Genomic DNA, 21999 nt, shown 5'->3' on the forward strand with positions numbered 1-21999 from the left:
CTTCCTTCCTTCCTTGTCCTATCCTACTTTCTTTGCTCTCGACCCATTCTGTCTCTCCTTCATTTCCCCGAGTACTTGATCTTCCTCTTCTCCAGGCTGTTTCCTCCCTCTCCCTGTCCCAGCTCTCACACTTCCTCTTCCTCAATGTGCTTTTCTGTTGGGTTCAGAAGCTGACATTTACCTTCCCTGGAGGGGACAGGGAAGGAAGGTAAAGACCCAGGAGCAGAAAGAGGCAGAGCTTTACCGAAGACTATATGCTCGTGTCGAGGCTGGTTGGGCGGAAGGTAGAAGGGGAGAAAATGACAGATGTCCTGATTTTGTCAGTCTCTGCCTGTCACATGGATGGCAGGGGTTGTCAGTTCCAGAACAATAGCTGGTTGCACTTAAAATGCACGTGCAGAATGCCATGGCATGGGATGGCAGCAGTGCAAGTAAGGGGAGGAGCAGTGGGTTTGAGATGGGGGGCTTGGAAAAGCTGGTGTGGGAGGGAGGAAGAGGTCCCAGTGAGGGAGTAGCAGGGGACGACTCAAGCCAGGACTGAGGTCGATTGACAGAGCTGTACGGGGACAAGGGCTGGGAAGAGGGTGCTCCAAGCCTTATCAAAGCCAAGAGCATATGTCCATCTTGTGGCTTTCTCTGGTGCTGTCACTACAAAGCAAAGGTCTCCTCACTTCTGCTTCCCCCTGTCCGCACACGTCACCCATTCTCAGCACCGCTAGGACATGAGGGCCACACTGGTCCTTCACAGTCCTTTTACCACCCACGTTCATGGCTCCTGGTGTTCCTGTGTGCAGAGTGTGCGTATAGCCTTGCACCCACCTTCCCACCTGCACCAGGCCTCCTCGGCCCCACAGAGAACAAAAGCCTTTTCACCGGTGCCAGCAGCCATACCATGGACCGTGCAGAAACCATCCCCGCTACACTGCCACCCATCCTGCCATCCACAGCCCAACACGGGGTCAAAGCCTCCTCCCAGCTTGTCTCCACCAGCTGGCCAGGCGTGGAGGTGTCTCCAGCATCACCAGCTGCCAGAAGCGTCTTCTCAGACTACTCTGCTGTGGCTGCTCCTACGTAATGTTTTCAACCCAGTGCAATAGGAAAGATTCCCCCAGGGCTCCTCTTCTTCACTGCACTGAAGCATGAAGCCACGCTCCGTCATCTTTAGTGGGGGCATTTGGAGGTGTTCCCTGCACTTGCTTTCTCACACAGCTCTTTGGCAGCCATGCGACTGATCTAGAGGAACTCTCTTGCCACTGGGCTGCGTCACCCTGGGCTGCAGTATGATCATTTCTATGACTTTTGGGCCCAAACAAGGGTTAATGCAGAGAGCCAACGCGGCCCTGCTTAATGAAAGCAAAGCAGGCCCCATGCAACAGAAGAGATTTTCCTTTTCCTCTAATGTGGACCACAAGGACAAAGCTGTGTGTTTTGCCCTCTTATGTTTAAGAATTTTTGTTTGTTTGTTTGTAACAAAGTGGTTTTTAAGCTCTGCTCTGTAAGTACCTGTCAGATCATGGACGACTTCTAAAGGATCCATAAAAGCTCGCTGAGAAAAGCAAGCTCAGGTATTCCTCACTGCCATCTGCTCATGCAAATATCCTACCGGTAGCTGCAGACCTACCAGAAAGTCTACAAATGGCAAATCATCAAACATTTCCCATGAGGCGCAACAGCAGGAGGTACTGTTGGGAAAAATTCTCTGCCGATGGATAAGCTGGGAAAAGCCTGAACGGATCCTAGCTCTCATGTGCTACCAGCCGAGTCCCAAGACGACCACGGCCAGTCAGCTGTTCCCCCCGGGTATCACTTGAAGGATATCACAGAGGGGTAAACGTTACACCGGAGGTCCCCCCTCAGTGCATTCAGGGACTCAGAAACTCTTCACCCCATAAGCCATTGACCAGAAAGTTTTTGCAACACATGGTCGCATGGTAAATCCCTAAGGTCGGGGTTAGTTTGTTGTTTTTTTTTTAACAGTGGACAAATTCCATTCATGTACGAAGCCCACGGCAGGTGTGGCCGTGCTTGTCAGCAGGGAGAGCAACGAAGAGCGAGCAGCCTGACGCATAGGCACTAGTGTTTGTGATTAGTTGTGAGAAGTTCACTACGGTTCACGGCGGTCCCTGAGCAGGCGGCGCGGGGGACAGGCTGCCTTGCCACCACTTTTCCCGGCGGCGCTGCCAGGGTTACGCGAAGGGAGGGCGGCAAAAACCGCGCTTCAGCCACACATCGGACCGGGGGCGGCGGGAGGCGGTCGGGAAAGCGCCTTCCGCGGCCGCCTCGGGCCCAGGTGGGGGCCGGTCGCCGCCGCCAGGCCGGGAGAGGAGGAGCCGGACCACGGCCCTCCCCGGCGGGCCTTGGGCAGACCAGACACCCGCGGCGGAGAAAACGCAGTGCCCGGAGCGGGCCGGGCGGTGCGTCCGGCTGCAGCTGTAACGTCCCCTCCGCCGGCAGCCATTAAACCAGACTCGCCTGACAACTGCCGCCGCCTCGTTTCCGCCGCGCGCGCGCCGCCTGCCGGCCAGGCGTCACTGACGGGGGCGGGGCGTGACCGGGGGGCGGGGCGTGACCGGGGGGGCGGGGCGTGACCGGGGGGGCGGGGCGTGACCGGGGGCGGGGCGTGACCGGGGGGCGGGGCGTGACCGGGGGGGGCGGGGCGTGACCGGGGGGGGCGGGGCGTGACCGGGGCGGGGCGTGACCGGGGGCGGGGCGTGACCGGGGGGGCGGGGCGTGACCGGGGGCGGGGCGTGACCGGGGTGTCTCGGGGTGACGTCACAGGGTCAGGGGTGGGGCCAGCGGGGGGGACGGGGCAAGATGGCGCTGAACAGGAACCACTCGCAGGAGGGTGGTGTCGTCATCCCCAACGGCGAGAGGTACCGGGGGCTGGGGTGGGTGGGTGGTTTCTCCTCACCCCCGGTCCTCGCAGCAGGGCCGGGGGCCGGCGGGGCCCGGCGGTGGGAGGGAGCTCCGCCCCGCTGCGGGGGCGGCCTGGCCGGGGCCTGTGTTATTAAAGAGTTCCCCGGCGGCCCGGTGGGGACGGGCTGGGGCAGGCGGTGGGGAGCGGGCCTGGCTGGAGCTGACACCTGCCCTCTCTTCATTGCTGAAGCTCCGGCGGTCCTTCGTGCCGCTGCGGCGGGAGAAGAGCGAGCGGCCATCACCTGTAAAAGACAAGGAATTGGCTTTTTTTTTTTTTTTTTTTTTAACGCCATGCAATTAGTGATGTCGGATAGGCAGAGACCATTTAAGGTAGGAGTCTTAATCACTTGAATTCAAAGTAAGGAGAGCTTTTCGTTAGAGGTGAGGCCTGAGCAGAGCAGGTCCCCTCCTCGGGGCGGGAGGAGCATCTCTCTTCCTGGCATCACAACCAGCTGCTCGGCCCTTGGCCTCGCCCCGAGTGGGGATTGTCAGACCAGCTCCGCAGGCCCCGGCTTCTCCTTGACTGTGTTTGGGTGCTCCCGACCTTGCCTAGGGAAATCCCCAGAACCAGAGGCCCAGTAAACGGTCGTCGAGTTGTTTTGGGCCTGGTAAACAGTAGGAAAAATTACTTTCCAAAAATATGCTGCAATAATGTTGAGTTAGTAACTGACTAATATTTCAGTCAGAAGAGTCCTTTGACAGGTAGAGCGTTTGCTGCTCTAAAGGTGATTGCTCTATCGCTGACCTTAAGCCATTCTTCAAGGTGCTGCTTAGTCACAACTGGGTGCTCTGTGGGGTGCACAGCCCTCCCGTGACAGCCCTGGATGGGCATGCGGGTGCAGACCAGTTCAGCAGCCTAATTACGCCCGGTGGTGGTGGCTGCGTGTTATTTGCTTGTGTGAGTAGCTGGGAAGGAGTAAACATTAAAGTGACCGTGTAGAAATTCTTCCCAGCAAGGCAAAGTGACGTGAAACGCTGCTACAGGAGATGGTTGAGGAAGTGTTCTGGTAAGATCCAAGCTGTTGAGGAGTTGGTTTTATTTCACTTAGAAGAAGTGTTTCCCCTTTGCATCTTGGAAATGGAAAGAGCTCTGCTGCCTCATCAGTCTGTCCCTTACAGCCAGTCTGAGAATCTGCATCGAGCTCGAGGATGAAGTAATGTCCCAGTAGAATTTCTTGGTCAGGTTGGTTTTTTTCTCATTAAAGCTAGACTTTTTAATGTCTTTATCCTTGAATAGGTGCATTTTCAGATACATCTATACTGTGATGTTTTTCTCTTCCCTAAAAAGCACACGACCTGAAACTACAGGGCTTTTGGTTGTTTTCCCATAGGGTGGCCCTGCTGATTCCTCCCTTCCCCTGGTAATTTTTCAGTTTCCTAAGTCCTGACTTGATCTGGCTTCTACCCATAAGCTGATCAGAATACATAAGATGACTTCAGATATGATCGCTCCAGACTTGGGTTAGGGCTTTGTGTTTTCTTTTTAGATGCTCTTGAACCATAAAATGCCTTGGATTCTGCCACTGTAACATGCTGTAAGCTTGTCACCCCTAAGGCTCTTTTGTTTATTCTACAAATTTTCTGATTAGGTAGTATATTTAGGATCTGCCCTGGAGAGTCAGGGACATGCTTTCCCAAGTTGACTCTTTCATTTTGCCTGAAAATACATGTAATTTTTCATGCACCTCCGTATCCCTGACCCTGCAGTGTTCACAGTCCTCATCTGACTTTGTGTCATTAGCAAACTTTGCTAATGTTCCCCTAGATATCCAACAATAATAAACTTATTGCTCACATTACTGGCTCCTGGTTTTGTTCCTTAGCATGGTGCTGTTCATTACAAACATTTACTTAAATCATGTGAAGCAGGGTCAGCAGTGAGGGTATTAGTTGAAGGAACTTCCTCAGTTTGCGCAGTGGATGCAGTGTTACAGCAGTGCTGTCTTCCTGTGCTGTGGCCAGTCCTGGACTGGGGCAAGGACTGGGAGAGAGAGGCTTGCTCTGAGATGATACCTTAGCTTCAAGGGGGTGGTTTCAGGCATCTCCACCCTTCCTGTGCCCTGACCTTTGGGCTGAGGCTCTTCTCATGTGGAGAGGGGAATTCCTCAGCCTGATGGTTTTGGAAACAAAGAGAAGCTGTCATTTAAAGTTTACCTTTGTGGAGCAGGAGCAGAGGTTGTCACAGGTGAGAGGATGAATTCTTCCACTCTGCGTAAATCATCCATCTCCTTTCAAAGTAAAAACAACAGGGCCCACATCAGAACTGACTCTGTTGGGATAATATTCAGAGTTTCTGGTGTGCTACCCCTCTTCCTGTGTGATGGGGGTGTGTGTGTCAGAGCTGTTCCTGAGTTTCTCTCTCCAACTTGTCTGATTTCTTCCTTTAGTGTTCTCAAACAGTGTAAAGATGTGGAGCTCTCCTTCAGTGACGTGATGGGCAAGCCTGAAGTCTTCAAAGGCACCAAGAAGGGGATGTTGTATCTCACCCCTTACAGGGTAAGCCTGATGCCAGCAGGGCTTCTGCTTTGTCAAGGGATCTTGTAGACTTTAGGCCAGAAACCTATTTAGTGATGGAAGTGATTTTTGTTATGGGAAGAACCACTGAGACTACTAAGTAGGAGAAGGGAAGGTAAAAATAGGATAGTTCGTGTCTGTGTCACAATCCCAATTCCCTACAAAGGCATGTGCGGTCCTGGAAGGCCCTGTCTAAAGAATATATTTCATATAATGTCTCAGTCAATACTACTTTCTTTGAAAACTGTCATAGCTTATCCTTAAAAACCAGAACAACAAGACTCAGTAAATGTGCATGTGTGTTTTAAGTGGTGTATTATTTTGCAACATACGTGTTTCAGGTGAGCGAGCCATGTGCCATAAAATCTGTTTGGGATCCTGCAATGTTAAGCTGTGAAATAACACAATGCATACTGATACTAGGAGTTGTTACCCTCTTTTTGGATGCTGTTACCACTATAGCTGTGACTGCTCTTTATATACCTAATTCGAGTAATTCAGAGGCGTTCCCTCCTGTCTTGCAGATGATCTTTGTGTCGAAGGGCAAGGATCCTATGCTGTCTTTCATGATGCCATTTTATTTGGTGAAAGGATGCTCGATCGAGCAGCCTGTTTTCTCTGCCAATTACATCAAAGGACAGATTCAGGCCGAGGCAGGAGGTACGTGCCTATGCTTTGTGGACTGAGCTTTTCCCAGGTGTCACAAGTCCTTTTCTGCTGAACATCAGATAGATGGCTTATGGGCATAGAAAAGATGGACAGAGTAGCTGTGGCAGTATAGCACATCCACACTGAGGAACTTGTGTCTTCTGAACTTTAAGGCACTGCTGCTGTGTTACTTTCTGCCCCAAATCTAGTAACTGACTTTCACAGGATAAGGTTTATTTAATCCTGTAACTTCTGTCTTGCTGTCTATGTCATGTTTACCTGGTTTCCCCGTGGGCTGTTTTTCCCTTGTCTTTGTCCTGGAAGGGTGTGTGAGTGACCAAGTCACTGGCCATTGGTATTGATAGACAGAACTAGCAAGCACTTTTGTTTTCTGGAGGTCAGTGGCCACTTACCGACTTGGGTACATTTGCCTGCATCTCAGATGCTACTGTATGTTCCCAATTTGATGATGAAACTGTCATGACCAAACATAGGGAAGTGCCGAAGATAAACAGGGATTAAAACCAAAGCTTCTGGTTCAAATTTCTTCCCTCTTCAGCCCTGGAATTAGTTTATGTGCATTTTGATGGCATCTGGAGAGCTTATGCTTTTGCTTTCTGTGCATAACGATGTTTTAAAGTGACTGGGTCCTTTGGGGATTGTGGATCAGCCCACTTTATGGGGCTGAAATCATACAAAGACAGTGGTTTTAAAGAGATGAATCTCCAAGGGGGTGACTTTATCCATGGTGAATTGTTTTGTTATATTTCTATACTTTATTTCTACATTGTTGCCAAGAAACTAACTCTGCTTTTACTAACTTCATTGTTAGATGGGGAAGATAAATCTTATTTTATGAAATCTTTTACTTAAATAACATCTTTTTTTCTAAAAAAAATCAAAGCACCCACCAAAAAAGCCCCTACAAAACAAAGCGCTCTTACTTACCTTGCCTACTTGAATTTTTTCTGAAAAATTGCTGTTATACCTAAGCGTTGATAATCTGTCTGAGCTTCTGTGGGTCAAAGAGATTAAAAATGTTGCATCTGATTTAAATCCTAGCTTGAGTTGCAGATCCTGATCCATAGTCTACTGAGGTCAGCAATAAAACTTCATTTGAGGGCTTTCAATTAAAATCCTCTGTGAATTAAGTGTTCTTACTTTACACTGTGTTCATTATTAGGTTCTATTAAACATTTCAGGAAAGAACAAAACAACCTACTATGTAGAGTAGGCTGCTTCCACATAATTGTAATGGGGATCAACTTTTAAAGGGTAAAGAAATAAATTCCTGATCTTCTTGAGATCCTATTTTGGGGGACATCTGGTAGCAACGCCATGATTCTTTCCCCCTGGCAATAGGATGCAAAATAGTTTCGAAATAAGGAAGGAAAAAAATAATTGGAGTATTACCTGTTTTGCTGTCTTGTCTGCTACTGAGGAGGTTAGTAGTCTGTTTCAATTATAATTCTCTCTCTCCTAGGTGGCTGGGAAGGGCAGGGGACATTTAAACTGACTTTCAACAGCGGAGGAGCCATTGAGTTTGGACAGCTGATGTTCAAAGCTGCCTCTAGTGGTAAGGGATCTTCAGAGCCTGCAGTTCCCCCATGGTTGGCTGAGCTAGTTAGAGAATAGTGCATGGGAAGAAGGGTACCCTATACGCTCTTCCACAGCAATGTATTTTTTCTTTTTCCAGGGGAAGTTTTGTTTTCCCTTCCAATCCTTTTTCTTTATTTCACCTTAGTGCTTTGTGCAAAGGAGTATTCTGGGGTTTGTGCTTTTAGGGTGGACCACCTTTTTCTACAGAACCTTATTCCTCCTGGAATAAAGTTACAATACGTCATAGCGAAAGATTGATTCACTTACCTACCCTTGGGTCAGTTCTATAATAGTGGATTAAGATGGAGGAAGTTGATATGTGCACATTTGGAAAGCGGAAAAATAAATTTAAAAAAATAACTTCTACTTAAAACTTTCAAATGGAGGGGGAAATGTACATTTTCTGATAAGAAAGCTTTCTTTTTAGAGAAATGTGCATTTTAAAATGTACTTTTTTTTTCTGATAAGAAAACTTAAAAATAAGGAAAACCCACCCTACTGATTCTTGCTTTAGAATGGTCTTTTCTTCCAGCAGTGGGAGCTCTATGATAGTACTGGTACCTCACAGCTAGTATTTTTGTGGCTAGTTTCCTTTAGCACCCTGTGAACTTGCAGTAAGGAGACTAATGCTTTTCAAGCACAGTACTATGCCAGGACTGTGTAGTGAATTTAGATGAAGGGAAATAGTGCTGCATGAACAGGACTATTTTCCTTGCATTCTATACGTTTAGTTGTAACAAAAGGACATCTGGCTTACTAAACTTGTGCTCCTTAGCTTCCAGTGGCGTTCCTCTCCAAAATCCTGGCTATGGCTATACCCCTGTTCCTGGAGGATATGCACCTGCCCCGCCTGCTCCCGGGGGTTATTCACCGGCTCCGGGGGGCTACGCTGCTCCTCCACCACCAAATGGACCATATCCTTATGCACCACCTCCGATGAGTGCCTACGGACCAGCTCCACAGCCCATGGGATATCCATATGCCCAGACTCCAGGTTTGGAAGTTGTGTAATGATGGCTGGCAGGGTGTGTTTGGTGTTAGTTGTTTAAAAAAAAAAAAAAAAAAAATCACAAAGGTATTGCAAGGGTCATTGTAGTTTTGTTTCCATCAAGTATCCTTGTCCTTTCAAAAATCTGTCATATGCTATTGATCATACACGTGTGTTTCTCGTTGCAGCTGGACGGGAGACGAAAATGTGGTTTGTCAATTGTGCTGCTGCTTGGCAGAGAATTGTTTGCTGGCTGACATGCTGGGCATTAGCAAAATGTCAAATCCCTGCTGTCTGCATCCCTGCCAAGCCCGCAGAGCTTCCCTCACCACTACTCTTGTCCAGAGCCAATGTCTGCTGGGCCTGTGAGCTCTCATTCCCTCTGTCCCACTGCTGCTGTCCAAAGCATCAATCCAGTGTCATCTTTTTCAGGTATTTACCCACCACTTCCAAACATGAACCCTGTGTATGTGCCACCTCCTCCCCCCTACTCCGGGCCATCTCCTGCGGGACCCTCAGCCCCCTCTGCTCCCCCAGCTTGGGTGAGCCCAGGGATGCCAGGTAAATGGGACGGGGGGGTTCCAGGGTCTGGGTGCAAAAGGGTGCTTGGGCTTTGGGTGGCTGTTGTGGGCACAGTGTGGGGTGGGGAAGTTGTTGTTGCAGGAGCTCAAAGTCCTCTTGATCTGTTATTTGAGATAGTGTGGGGGGAACTGCTCAGCCCTGCATTGCACAGCTTGTGGCCAGCTCTAGCCAGCTTGTGGCTTTCCTGAACTTCTCTGAGCTCAAACCCAGCTTTCTGCAATTGCTGCTTGCTTTTTGGACACTTGTTGACTCCTCAAAAGAGCTATGGCTGGGAGAAGGCTCTGGGGCTTGTGCCACTGCCTAAGGCATGTAAGATGGCTTCTTCTCCTTCCTTTCTAGGGAGCAGTAAGGCCATGGAAGCCGCTTCCAGCGCGTATTACAACCCAGCCAACCCACACAACGTGTACATGCCCATGGTGAGTACTGTACCTATGGTCTGCCTGTGCCTGCTCCTTCTTCTGTCACTCACAGAGGCGGCAGTTGGCTTTCCTAGCAAAGCCTAGCATGCCGTCATTTTGGACATGCACAGAAAGTACGTATGTCTCTGGGAAGTGTGGATGATAGTGCCATGAAGAAGGCTCGTTAAATCCCCAGTCAGGAAAGCAGGAGGGCCTGAAGGTTCACCCAGTAGCAGCCATTCAGTACAACAGAAGCTCTCTGCTTCTGTTGGGCTTGAAGGTGGGGAGAGTGGCCACTGAAGGATAAGAGCATGAGGGTTTAGTTCTAATTTTTTTTCTGGGCTGCACGGAGCTGGGGAGGGCTCTTCCAGTTCAGTCAGCGGCAGCCGGTAGGTGAGCTGTAGCCTACATCTGGTATGGGACAGCCCATCTGTCTGTGCCTTTCACTGCCTCGTGTGGCTCTGTGGTGGGTGGGACACCGATGGAGCAGGAAAGCTGGTCCTCAGCCCAGGGACTTGCTGTCTGCTGGGTCAGAGCTATGAACATCAACAGAGACAAAGCCCTGGAAGTGAAGGGAGGATGGGGATTAGAACAGATTAAGTCTGTTTGCAATAGACCATTTGTTACCTGGTTTTGAGGGGACCTTCACTAGAAAACATTACGAGAAGTAGCATATATTCTGGAGTGTAACTGGTCCTAGAGAGGAATGGTCTGGTGAAATGCCAGCTTCAAACGCAGCACCTGGCTCTTCCTGTAGCTCACTGAAGAAACAGTCATTTCTTGTAAGCCAAGCCTGGGAATGCCTGGGAAGAGTTCGTCACAAAATCAGCAGGGTTGTTGACTCTTCTGTATCGCCTTCTAGGATCAGCCACCTCCTTACACACCTCCTGAGGATAAGAAGAACAACTAACAGAAGGAAATTGCAACCAGTCTCCCGCACTCTCTCTCTCCCTGAAGACAACTTGGCTGTTATTACCCCTCGGGTTAGCGTATCTCTAGGTCTCTTGGTATATACACAATATATGTAGTGCTGGGCAGGGGAGCACCCGCCCTCCTTAAACGTAAAGTCAGTGGCAATACAAGGTGGAACAACAGCACTCTCCTGCTTATTTGCTTTATCTCATGGGGTTGAAGCACTAACCTTTTGCTCTGCCATTGGCTTAAGGAGAGAGATGGACTTCTTAAACCAGCAGTAGACCACACCACTAATCTAGGACTAAAGGCTCTGGGATCTTGGAGTAAAACTACTTGGAATGCCAAACTTTAGACTTCTGAAGCACCGTCAAGAGGAAAGGTATAGAGAGCCCTGAGGTTCTTTGCATAGACTCTTGGGTGCCCCAGAAAGGTGTTAAATTTCCTTAAATTGTGGCACAGCTCAGTGTGAGTTGGGACTCTGGAAATCCTATATCATGCTGGAAACATGTTTCATCTCCTGGATTAAGAGTCATGGTGTGACGAACTTGGGAAGTGCATCCTAAGAGACACTGAAGCATTTGGCTGCGCAAGAGGGAAGGGGACGGGCCCCAGTCACCCCTGCCTTTGTTAGACATTGAATAGAAAAGCAAACAGAGGTGTGCCTGCAGGGCAGCACGCTGATCCTGGCAGGCATGCGAATCAGTCTTCCTTTTCCTCTCCTAGAAGCAGGTCCCACATCTGTGCAAGGATCCTGTGTCAAGCAGCCCTTCTTCAAGCCTAATGGAGTCAAATGCTGCACAGGAGGCTGCTTGCCTTGGAGCAAAATATGTTCCATTAGGAAGATGATCTGGCTCTAGGCTTGTCAGGAGACAGGTCCCACAGCCCTGGCTCCCTCTACTGAGCAGGCTTGTGCTGTGTGCTCGCTCCACGGGGGAAAACTGGCCTCCATCTGTTCCTTGGGCCACTACAGCCAGGGCCTGTTTGCCCATATCTGAGCAGTGTGGGAGGGTGGGCGCTGTAAAACTGGAGTTGGGTTGCTGAGGGGTGCAGTGCCCTCCCTCAGCTGCGAACCACTGCCAGGTGTGGACGTTACTAAGGCTCAGCTCTCCTGCAGAGACTGGCTGCTCAGTCACCTTTCCTTCTTCCTTAGGACATAATGCCATTAAACCCGCTCTGAAGAGAGTCTCTGGTAGTCTGGTGGAGACCTTTGTGATCCTTTATATATAGGGTGATCGTACTACTTCCTATGGCCTTCCTACCTTCACAGTGAAGGGGAAGGAGTGTTTTCCTTCTTTCTTCCCCGCTTGCCAGGGCTCTCCTATAAGTCAGGCTTGCACGACTTGCAAGTGTGAATTCCTAAAGCAGCCCTGCATGGGGGGAAGTAAATTTCCATATCTATAAATGCCTTTTAAGTCTGAATTAGAGATATTCTATTAACTCTGTATTTAAAAAAAAAATCAACCATGAATGTTTATAACTTTTTGAATTGCACTTTAATACAGGAGTGTTGATACCTTTTTCTGCCTGTTCACTGTTGTGTGTGTTTTGTGTTGACCTTCATTCTTGCCTACTGTACAAAAGGCTGGAACAAACAACAACCACTGGTGGTGTTCTCTGGGGTTGGCTGTAGGCCAGTTCTTCTCTCTATGTGGTGTATGGCTAAGTTGGATCTGGAATCAAGTAACTGGGGGGGAGAGAAGAAGGTAGGGCTCATCCTCTTGCTGCCTGGAGACGGTAGAAGGCTGGTTTGTGCCTTTGCTCTTGCCCAGATATCCAAAACCGGCACACGTTCGTGTCCTCGGGGCAGGCACAACACTGCATTTAGCAGGGGCTGTGTCACCACCCTGCTACTCGCTGTGACTGTATTCATAGCACCTCTCCCATGTACACTTACTGCCAGAGTTTTAAGAGAAACTCCTTGCTAGCCATTTTTTTTCCAGTGAAGGAAAAATAAATACATGGTAAAGAAAAGGTTTACTGTGGACTGTAAAATCTGTTTCCCTTTGTGCCAAGGAAAGGCGTTGCCCTGTTGACCATGGTGTAACTACGGGAAAGCCCTTTCCTACTCTGCATCAGTCCAGTCTCTGACAGGAAACCAGTTCTATTTCTTAGCATAGTTATTCCTCTTTTAAGGTGATAACCCTGTAATCCTACATTAACCAAGTAGCTATAGCTAACAACACTGAATAAACAGGCAACAGCCTGTAACCTGCTTCCTCTTTATTTCAATTAGTTTATCTCAGTCGCTCCCCAAGAACAAAGCCAGCTCCTATATACAGGCATGAGATGCACCCGTCCTTTCCTGTTAGCGCTGTGAGCATCACGTTTGGTATCTTGCTGCTGCACTCGGAGGAAGTTTCTGGAAGTGGCCAGAATCAGCCATTTGGTCCCGCAGGTACCAGAGTGGCCAGATGACCAGGAACCCTCCAGCATCTGAATAGAAAGGGGAACCTTTTTTATGCGGCATTTCCCCCATCTGAGGCTTAATCTTGCATCGGTCTCCCTGGGCTGCAATCGTAGGAGGCAATCTTCACAAATGCTGCACCCCTCTCTGGGGCAGTCAAGGTAGACCATATCTCACCTAAAACTCCTCCACAGGATGTGCGTTGTATGAAGATGAAGCAGTTGAGGCTTCTAGAGTCTGTCCCACCACTCCCTCCAGGAGTGTTGGCTCCTCCTCAGGATGGAGCTGTGCATGTAGCTGCCCTTGGGAGAAGGAGGAGCCTTTCCCTGAGAAACCCTGAGTGTTCAGCCCCCTTTTAGCAGGAATTTCCTGCTAGAGCAAACACAGGATGCAGCTTACAGCTCAGAGACATCTGTGACCATCTTCCAACTCAAAAGACAAACACTGAGTATTGGCATCTTCCTGACACCACTCGTGCACAACACACTACAGCTCTGCAGTTTTTAGTGCAGGGGTTGCTGAGGTTGGCCATGCCCAATGGAGGTTTTTTGCTCTGCGCCACTGGAAACTGGTACCAGAGGGGCTTTAATGCAATGCCAGCATGGCTGCTGGGCTGGAGTAGTGCTGGCCTCCAGGGTCAGGCCTGCAAGCAAAGCCTCTCTGCGCAGGACCGTGATGCCTGCAGGAGCTCTTAGTCCCAAGGAGGGTACACGGGAAGGGTGCAGCCCTATTGACAGACCCTTATTCTAAGCCAAGCTGATTATAGCAAAGGAAAGAAGGTGACCAGGTCTTGAGGCTAATGCCATCACACATGCCGGGGGACAGAGGGGTGGTCGCTACCCTAGAAGACACTAAAGCATCCAAAGCCTTTCTATAGGTATAGTTCAAACAGCCCCTGCAGCAACCAGTGGTACCCAGCTCAAAGTGGTGAAGTGCTCAGGTGTCAGAGCTGACAAACTCCAACAGCAGCTGAACTCTGCTTGCAGGGCATCTTCCACAGGAGGATCTCAAAGGACTTTGCCATCACCAAGGAATTATGCTCTGCACACACTTAGGAGGCGGGTAACAGGAATTCCTGCTTTACACAGACTGAGTAGACATCATCAAGATGGTACCAGAGGGAACGGTCACTCCCCAGCACTGTTGGGCACACCAGCGAAAGGCACTTGAGCAGTAAAGAGCCACGTGCCCCAGGGTCTTGGAGCTCACCCCAGCACTGACCCACACCCCCATCTGCTGAGCCTTGTCACAGGAGGATCGGGGGGAAACCCTCGCCAGGGGCTTGCTGTCTGACAACATGCCAGGGCTGCGCCGGGTTCGCCATGGGACAGAGATACCACATCACCACCCCCGAGGGGTTAATAACGACTGAAAAGCTGTCTTCTGTCTTTAAGCCACTGATGATCTTCCCGCTGTACACGTCTTGTACCTGGAAGACAGAGATGGTGGCTGCTGGGATTTCCACAGACCTTTGATCTTGAGGTCCAGCCATTGTCACTGAAATGGCACGGCAGGACAGGGCACAGCAGCGGGCAACAGGAGGGTGACCCAGCGGGCAGCTGCCCCTTCATCCTGGAGGCAGGGAGTGGGAGTCCTCCCCCCTCCCCAAAATGCAAAGGGGGAAGCTGGAAAAGGGGGATCCAGGTGCCGTGGGGCTCACCTCATACATGGTGTCCTCAGGGAAGTGAAGCTTGGCCAGGCTGGTGGTGTAGACGAAGGGCATATCTGTCCTCCGGCTGAAGAAGACGAGAGCGCTGGCAGCCTGGGACAGCGGGCGCAGGAACACCTCGATGTGGAATTTCTCCTAGGGGTTGGGATGGGTGGGTGAGGCAGAACTTCGGGGACCAGCACTGGCCCGTAACTTTTGGCCTTACCCTGCAGGATCTTGCCAGCATGCCGCCAGCTCTCCTCATGTTTCTCTGCATCACTCCCCTCTCCCTCCTTATTGTGACGCCCCGTGCTACTCCTGTCTGCTCTCCCAAAATGTGCCCGCCTTCCCCCTAACCTTGACAATCCTGCGCCCCTGGATTCCCAGGGGGTCCTGGTTGATCTGGATCATCAGGCGGTTCTGCAGGATCTCCTTGGCACTTGGGGAGATGGTGCGGAGGTCCGTGGACATGAGGAGTGGAGCTGCCATCACCGTCCACAAGGCCATTTGGGAGCGGGACTGCTCATAGCTCAGGCCAAAGTTTCCAATGATGAGCTGGGAGGGGAGAGGGTGAAAAGATGGGAGAGACAGAAAAGGATTAGAAACCTGTCTGCTTGTCACCTTTGGTGATGCTACAGCTTGCTGGGAGGATGCACACCTGGGAAACCTTGTACTTTTGCTTCCCCTCGAGCAGCCTGCCACTGCCAGGAGATCCCACCCCTGCTAGATGCTGGGCCACCAGCACACATTCAAAGGCACTTGCTAACACCCTTTGCTTCACCACTATCCATCCTCAGGATGTGCAAGGAAGGACAAGAATGCCTGGACAACTCAACAGGTCTATTTGAGCAGTGAAGGGTTCGTTACAACCACAGGCTTTTCCCACAGCTTATCCAAGGACAACATGAGCTTTGCCTTTTTGCAGCAACAGGGCTCCTGCTCCGGTCACTCTTCCTTCACCCTGCACCTAGAAGGGGATCCCCAGAGACTTCCCATCCCTAGCCAGCAACAGTTCACCCAGCACCCAGCCGCACCATGTCCGGGTCATTCCAGTGACCAGGGCCAGCCACTGGCTGCAGCACGTCCTGGTTTGCGGAGAACCAGTCCAGGATGGAAAGTACACTGTCCCAGGAGTCCTGGATGTCATCGTAGTTACGCCACAGGTTGCAGACCTCTGCCAGGATGGTATAGTTGACCTGGAGAGGAGCAGAGGGTCAGGCAAGAGGGAGAAAGGAGGGTGTCTGCAAGCTGGGGGAAAAGGGGCAGCTGGACTTGCTGAGAGCTACAGTGTCCAGAAGGTGCTTGCAAGGCAGAGGGAACTGGAGAAAGGGAACATCACATCATGAAGGAGGATAGAGTCATATCCCAGTATGACTGGGCACATCCCAGTATAATAGGACATCTGGCAAAACAACCACAGAAGTCATGGAGAACTGCAATCAACTGCATGAATGAGGGCAGCTTGGTCTTTACTCAGAAGGTAAAAGAGGAAATGGAATAAAATAAACATACCCAATTCTCAACAAACATGAACTAGGAGGAACATCCTCTTTCAAACACTTAAACCAGACAGGACCTGCCTCTCAAGAATAAACTTTTGGGATCAACCCCATATCAGCTGAGTGAGGTGGGAGAGGGCCTTCTTCCCCCAAACTCCCATCATCTAGCCATGCTGGGAATCCCACATGTCACCAGATGCCTGGCAGGGAGGCCACGTGCCCTCTGGGGACCTGCAGCCCCATCCTACCAGGGGCAGAGCAATAAGCAGGGCATAGCACCCAGCTCTTGCAGCTCCAACAAGAACTCCCAGGGCACAGGGAACATAAGAAACAGCCACCAGACAGGACAACCCTCACCTTTGGGGGGAGCCCCCCCTGATATGCTGGCCAGCTGCAGGAGTAGACGATGGGGCGGCCTGTGGTGTTCAAGGCCCTCGCCATTGCTGGGTAGCCTTTGGGAGAGAAGATGACAAATGGTGAAGGAGACGGCTGGCAGCAGCCTGTGTTCCAGCCAGCCCCATCAGGGGGATCCCAGGCCAGCCTGGCCTCCTGCCTTACACCAGCTCTAGGGCACCCAAACTCCCTCCTCATTGCCCAGCTCTTGGGCAAAGGAGATGCAAGAGAAGAACTGAAGCTGGCCAAGCGCTTCAGCGAACGGCCAGCTGCCCTGACCAAAGCAGCAAGGGGAGAAACGCCCACCGGCCAGGTAGCCTTTACCCTCCGCCTGCTCTTCTCTTGACGAGTAGCACCCATCCAGCTTCAGCATGTCCACACCCCACTCCGCAAAGGTCTGGGCATCCTGCTCCACGAGGTCCAGCGTGGTGCCCGGGTAGCCCCCACAGGTGAGGGTGCCCAGGTCACCGTAAATGCCCAGCTTCAGGCCCCGGGCATGGACCTGCAAGGACAGGAGAGCTGCAAGGAGGGGACGAGGGGAGTCCCAGGTGCCTCCCAGGGACCAAGCTTCTCCATCCCTTCCCAGCCCTCCCACCATGGTGGTATGGGACACAGAGACCCCCCACTATCCCCAGTGGGCACTCACATAGTCAGCCAGAGCCTTAATCCCCCTGGGAAACCTCTCAGGATCAGGAATCAGCCGTCCTGTTGCATCCCGCTGCTTGGCTGACCAGCAGTCATCGATGTTGATGTACTTGTAGCCCAGGTCCCTCCAGCCGTCCTCCGCCAGGCGGTCTGCCATCTCGTAGAACAGTGTCTCACTGTGGATCAGGGGGACAGGGATGTAGCAGGCTGAGTCCCTGTGACCTCCATGCCCCACTGGCTGCAGGCAGCCAGCAGGACCTTGGGGCTCACAAGGGCTCTGGAGGGTCTGTCACTGCAGGGCTGGCCTGGGCTGTACTGGAAGGTCCCTGAGGCTGCTGTTTAAACTCTGTCCATGTCCCATTCGTTGATTTCACTGAGAGGAAAGGTTTCCCCGACACCTCACAAAGCCCACCCACATCCTTCAGCTTCGGGGGCTTTCCAGCCCCAGCTATGTGACACCTGAGCCTCCCATGCACCCATGCTCCCCGAGATCCCACTGTTGCAAGGGCTCGTCCCAGGGACACAGACGGTGCCAGAACCGCCCCAGGTCTGATGCCCGACCCGATCATCAACCCTCTCCCACCCTAGCATCGCCCGGTCCACCCACCCGGGGCAGACCCCAGACACCAGCCCAGCGTTTCTGAGCAGGGTCCCTCGGGCAGGGGACACACGGGACAAGCCGTCCTTGCAGGGCGGAGGGGTCGCCTAGCCCCGGGGTGGGGTAGGGTGGGACAGCACTACCCCCCGCCGCGCCGCTCCCCGTCCCGCTGACCTGATGCAGTTGCGGGGGTCCTCCTGGCAGTCCACGTTGCAGCGGAACCTCTCCCAAGCCAGCCAGCCCATGGGGGGGGTGAGCGCCAACCCGTTCTCCAGGGCTTCGGAGGGCAGCGCCAAGGCCAAGGCCAAGGCCAGCACCAGCCTGCTCAGCACCGCCGCCCCCATCGTTCCCCGCCGCCACCGGGGCACCCAGCGCCTCTCCCCACGCCGGCCCGCCCCGGCCCCGCTCACATGATGCCTCCCGCATCACCTGACCGCCCGCCCCCGCCTCCCTCCCTCCCTCGCTCCTTCCGCGGCATCGCTCCCCGCCCCGCTGCGCCCCACAACCAACCACCCCGTCGGTATCTGCCCCCCCCCCGGCTGCTGCACCCCCCGGGCCGTTCCACCGTACCGGTGCTGAGCCCCACAGCCCTGGCACCCCATCGGTATCGACCCCCCTCTCGCGCTGTTGCACCCTATCAGCCCTGGCACCCCGTTGCCACTGCACCCCACGGCTGCTGCACCCCATAACTGGTACCCTACCAGTATGGCACCCGGTCGGTACTGCACCCCATTGAACCCCACGGCTGCTGCACCCCACAGCTGTTGCACCCTATCAGTGTCGCACCCAGCCGGTAATGCACCCCACGGCTGCTGCACCCCCATAGTTACACGGGGCGGGAGGGGGCTTTCGGTCCCCCCGAGGGGGGATTCGGGGGTACCCGACGGGGTGTCGGGCGGAGCGAAGAGGTGCGGGAGGCAGAAGCTCAGGGCAGCCTTCGGTGGCCCCCCCGGCCGCCCCCCGCCGCCGCTGCCGCCGGCGGGGCGGTGCTGCCGGCGCGGCGGGACGGCCCCGCCATCCGCAGGAGCCCTCCCCCGCCCGGCCGCGGCCGGCCCCCGGCTGCCCCGCACCGCCCCGCCGCGCCGGCAGCGCCGCCGAGCAGGAAGGGCCCGAGGTGAGGCCGAGACGGGACGGGGCCCGCGGTCCCGCCGCCGGGGCGAGGGGCTGGGCGAGGGCCGGGGAGCGGCGCGGACGGGGCGGCGGCGGCGGGGTGGGGGTCCGGGGCCGCGGGGGGCCGCTGGTAGGCGGCAAACACACACAGGGACACAAAGGCACGGAGCCCAGCTTTGCACACCCACCCACCCGCGGAGTCCGCGGGACCCCCACAGCCCCCTCCCCTCGGGGCTGGCGTGGGCCACCTCGACTGTCCTCAGCCCGAGTGTGTGAGGCTGGAGATTCCTCGAGGTGCCGCGCCGAGGGCAAAGCACCCCCCGGGGAACAGCGTTTCCGTGCATCTGATGGGATTTTTGTCCATTTTCCAACTGGGGTCCGTGGCCCCTTGTCCTCAGCCCTGCCCCGATGGGGGGAGCTGATGGGGGAGAAGGGCTCTGGGAGAGATGCTGGAGGTTGCTCTGCAGTGGGGAACGTCCCCCATCCGGATCTGGCCCGGGGAGTGGCGCCTGTGGTTTGTTTTCTGCATATTTCTGTGTGCAGAGTTTTAGCGGTTGGACATCCATTTGCAGTCGTAGAAGCACAAAGGCTGTGCCCGCTGCGTCCTTCTGCAGGACCTGCCACCTGGCCAAATCGCCAGCCACGGGGCTGATGGTGCAGCAACGGGCTTCTACAAAAGCTCTTTTGTTTTTGTGGTAATAAAACCAAAACAAACCCACGGGAGCCAAAAACCAAACCCACGAGAGCGCTGGCCTGAGCTGGGATGGGGCTCAGGCTTTGAAGTCATTGCCAAGTGCCCCCAGTGTTGCCACCCTGGTTTCCACCACCTGCGGTGCCTGGCCCTGGCTGCTCTGGCACACCAAGGGCCCCGGCTTTTTGGGGTGGGAGCAGTGCAGCTCTTTGCTCTTCCGGTCCCAAGCTGTTCTGGTTTGTCACTCCCTCTCTGCCACCTTTCCTCCGACCAGGGATGGGGCTCGGCACGGTGAAGCTTCAGAGGCCCTCGGCAAGGGAGCAGCCCACCCAAGGAAGACGGCAAGGGGTTGCGGTCTGACCCGCACAGCCGGTACGGCACCTCGCACCCCGCTGCTGGTGACCCTGCTGGGGCTGGGGGTGCTGCTGCTGGAGGGCTGGTGGGGATGGGTGGTCCTGCATGGAGATGGGGAGAGGGTGCTCAAACGGAGGTCCCAGAGCCCTTGGGTCTGAAAATGCCCTCCTTATCCTGCCCTGTAATAGAGGAGAGAGCGAAATGAATGCCTCCCAGGCACAGAAGCAAATTTCTTTGATGTGCCCCATTAAAAAACAGAAAAGTAGGTCACTCGTAGAATAAGAAATGAAGCAGCGGTGTTGTCGTTCCCGGAGAGCCAGGTGTTTCAGTGGTGGGGCTGTGGTGATGACCACCTTTCCGCAGCAGCGAGGAGCCAGCCTGCCATTTGCGGGGGTGCTTGCTGGGTGAGATGCTGTCCTGCAACGCTCACTACTGGAGTTGGGGCTGCTTTTCCCTATGATGGGCTCGGGGCAGGATCAGGCCTCTCCTGCTGGGGCAAGTGAGATGTTCCTCACCCCAAGCTGACCTCTCCCCTCTCTTCCTCTGCTCCTAGGCAGGGTAATGAAGCTGAACGAGCGGAGCGTGGCCCACTACGCCACCTGCGACTCGCCCGCCGACCATGCCGGCTTCCTCCGCAAACGGGTGGAGCGGCACCACCACCATGCGCACCACCACCACGCCACCTCCTACCAGCGCCGCTGGTTCGTCCTCAAGGGCAATCTCCTCTTCTACTTCGAGGAGAGGGAGAGCCGGGAGCCTGTGGGGCTGGTGGTGCTGGAGGGCTGCACTGTGGAGCTGTGTGAGGCCGCTGAGGAGTTCGCCTTCGCCATCCGCTTTGACGACGCTGGTGCCCGGGCTTACGTGCTGGTGGCTGATGGGCAGGCTGCCATGGAAGCCTGGGTGAAGGCACTCTCACGGGCCAGCTTCGACTACATGCGGCTGGTGGTGAGGGAGCTGGAGAAGCAGCTGGAGGAGGCCTCCAAGACCTTGGCCGCTTGCCACAAGTCTCCGCGGAGATCCTCCTCCTCCAGCAGGAAGAGGCATCTCTCCAACCCTGCCTTGCTGCCCCTCCAGGAGAAGCCCACCGTCCTGGAGAATGGTTACTCCACCTGGGGTAGTGGTGGTGGCAGCCCCGGAGGGGCTGCCTGCCCTGACCGTGATGGGGGGCACGTGAAACCCCCACCCCTCCCTCCACGCCGGCGCTCGGCTGCCAGCAGCGCCACGGGGTCACCGGTGCCTGGCCTTTCGCCAGCCATGCAGGAGAGCCCAGTGTCACTGGAGACGGCCTGCTTCTCCAAGCTGCACAGCTGGTACGGGCAGGAGATCGCGGTGCTGAGACGGGAGTGGCAGGAGAGGCAGAAGAGGGGACACCCGTGACCGGGGGTGCGAGCCAATGCCCGGTAGCCTGTCTCATATGCGGGAAGAGCGATGCGAGGGACACTGCTTGCCCCGTGCCCTGGCCAGTGGCCAAGTGTGCAGTGAGTGTGTGCTTCACTAGCGTGTGAGAGGAACCCAGGTCTTCCACAAACCTTATATTTCATTTCCATGAGGCTTTATGCAGCTGGAGAGTGCAATACCAGGGGAGCCGCCTTTAAACTCTCCTCTGCTGGTGATACAAGGTGTGGAGGGGGCCCAAATCAGCACGTACGCAATGAACCTCACCCAACAGACTTAGCCCCTTCCCATCCTGGCGTGGTGTATGCTCTGGGTGCTTCATCGCCCGCCTCTTCTTCACCACTTTCTTTTTTGCTTTTGTTTCTCAGTGTGGAAGTTTGCACAGGTCAGCATTTATTATTGTCTGTGGTCTTGCGCTGAAGTCCTTCTGCCTTTGCTCTTTCGCCACAGATAAGGCTGGGCTCTTACGAAATGCCTCCAACGGGCCACTGGCCCTGGCGGGTGCCTCCAGCTTTGTGCCTCTCTCGCCACAGTACACGTGTGAGCCACCATGGCTGTGGCTGGTCCAGCAGCCAGGGCAACGAGGACCGGGCTCTTGTGTCGTCATTATTTTTTGACTTTCATCTGCAGTAACCCTCCTCCTTGCTAAATCCCTCAGGATGTGGATTTCATGGGCTTGCATCCGTCTTTCTGCATCTGAGC

The 21999-nt window shown here is 53.9% G+C and overlaps 3 protein-coding genes across 3 annotated transcripts; 2 read left to right on the forward strand and 1 right to left on the reverse strand.

Moving 5' to 3' along the window:
- Positions 1-2782: 2782 nt before the first annotated feature.
- On the forward strand, positions 2783-12523 carry WBP2NL (WBP2 N-terminal like). The gene is made up of 8 exons (XM_074166729.1): positions 2783-2873; positions 5304-5412; positions 5955-6090; positions 7562-7654; positions 8453-8671; positions 9098-9226; positions 9587-9663; positions 10508-12523. The coding sequence occupies exons 1-8, from the start codon at positions 2815-2817 to the stop codon at positions 10553-10555; spliced, it is 870 nt and encodes a 289-aa protein (XP_074022830.1). The 5' UTR covers positions 2783-2814; the 3' UTR covers positions 10556-12523.
- Positions 12524-14068: 1545 nt separating this feature from the next.
- NAGA (alpha-N-acetylgalactosaminidase) lies at positions 14069-18139 on the reverse strand. Its single transcript, XM_074168606.1, has 8 exons — positions 17922-18139; positions 17151-17325; positions 16829-17006; positions 16469-16563; positions 15647-15808; positions 14970-15167; positions 14625-14768; positions 14069-14393 (listed from the first exon to the last, which is right to left on the reverse strand). Exons 1-8 carry the CDS (start codon positions 18089-18091, stop codon positions 14211-14213), a joined length of 1305 nt encoding a protein of 434 aa, XP_074024707.1. The 5' UTR covers positions 18092-18139; the 3' UTR covers positions 14069-14210.
- A 1614-nt stretch (positions 18140-19753) lies between these two features.
- PHETA2 (PH domain containing endocytic trafficking adaptor 2) lies at positions 19754-21279 on the forward strand. Its single transcript, XM_074169011.1, has 2 exons — positions 19754-19920; positions 20456-21279. The coding sequence occupies exon 2, from the start codon at positions 20464-20466 to the stop codon at positions 21277-21279; it is 816 nt and encodes a 271-aa protein (XP_074025112.1). The 5' UTR covers positions 19754-19920; positions 20456-20463.
- Positions 21280-21999: the final 720 nt, after the last annotated feature.

This window comes from Numenius arquata, chromosome 2, assembly GCF_964106895.1.
Source record: "Numenius arquata chromosome 2, bNumArq3.hap1.1, whole genome shotgun sequence".
In the NCBI taxonomy this organism is placed as follows: Eukaryota; Metazoa; Chordata; class Aves; order Charadriiformes; family Scolopacidae; genus Numenius; species Numenius arquata.

Coding starts and splice junctions, on each gene's coding strand:
- WBP2NL (XM_074166729.1), top strand. CDS start 2,815: ATGGCGCTGAACAGGAACCACTCGCAGGAGGGTGGTGTCGTCATCCCC. Junction 5,413..5,954: donor TGTATCTCACCCCTTACAGG/GTAAGCCTGATG, acceptor CCTGTCTTGCAG/ATGATCTTTGTGTCGAAGGG. Junction 7,655..8,452: donor GTTCAAAGCTGCCTCTAGTG/GTAAGGGATCTT, acceptor TGTGCTCCTTAG/CTTCCAGTGGCGTTCCTCTC.
- NAGA (XM_074168606.1), bottom strand. CDS start 18,091: ATGGGGGCGGCGGTGCTGAGCAGGCTGGTGCTGGCCTTGGCCTTGGCC. Junction 17,007..17,150: donor TTAAGGCTCTGGCTGACTAT/GTGAGTGCCCAC, acceptor CTGTCCTTGCAG/GTCCATGCCCGGGGCCTGAA. Junction 16,564..16,828: donor AAGAGAAGAGCAGGCGGAGG/GTAAAGGCTACC, acceptor TCTCTCCCAAAG/GCTACCCAGCAATGGCGAGG.
- PHETA2 (XM_074169011.1), top strand. CDS start 20,464: ATGAAGCTGAACGAGCGGAGCGTGGCCCACTACGCCACCTGCGACTCG.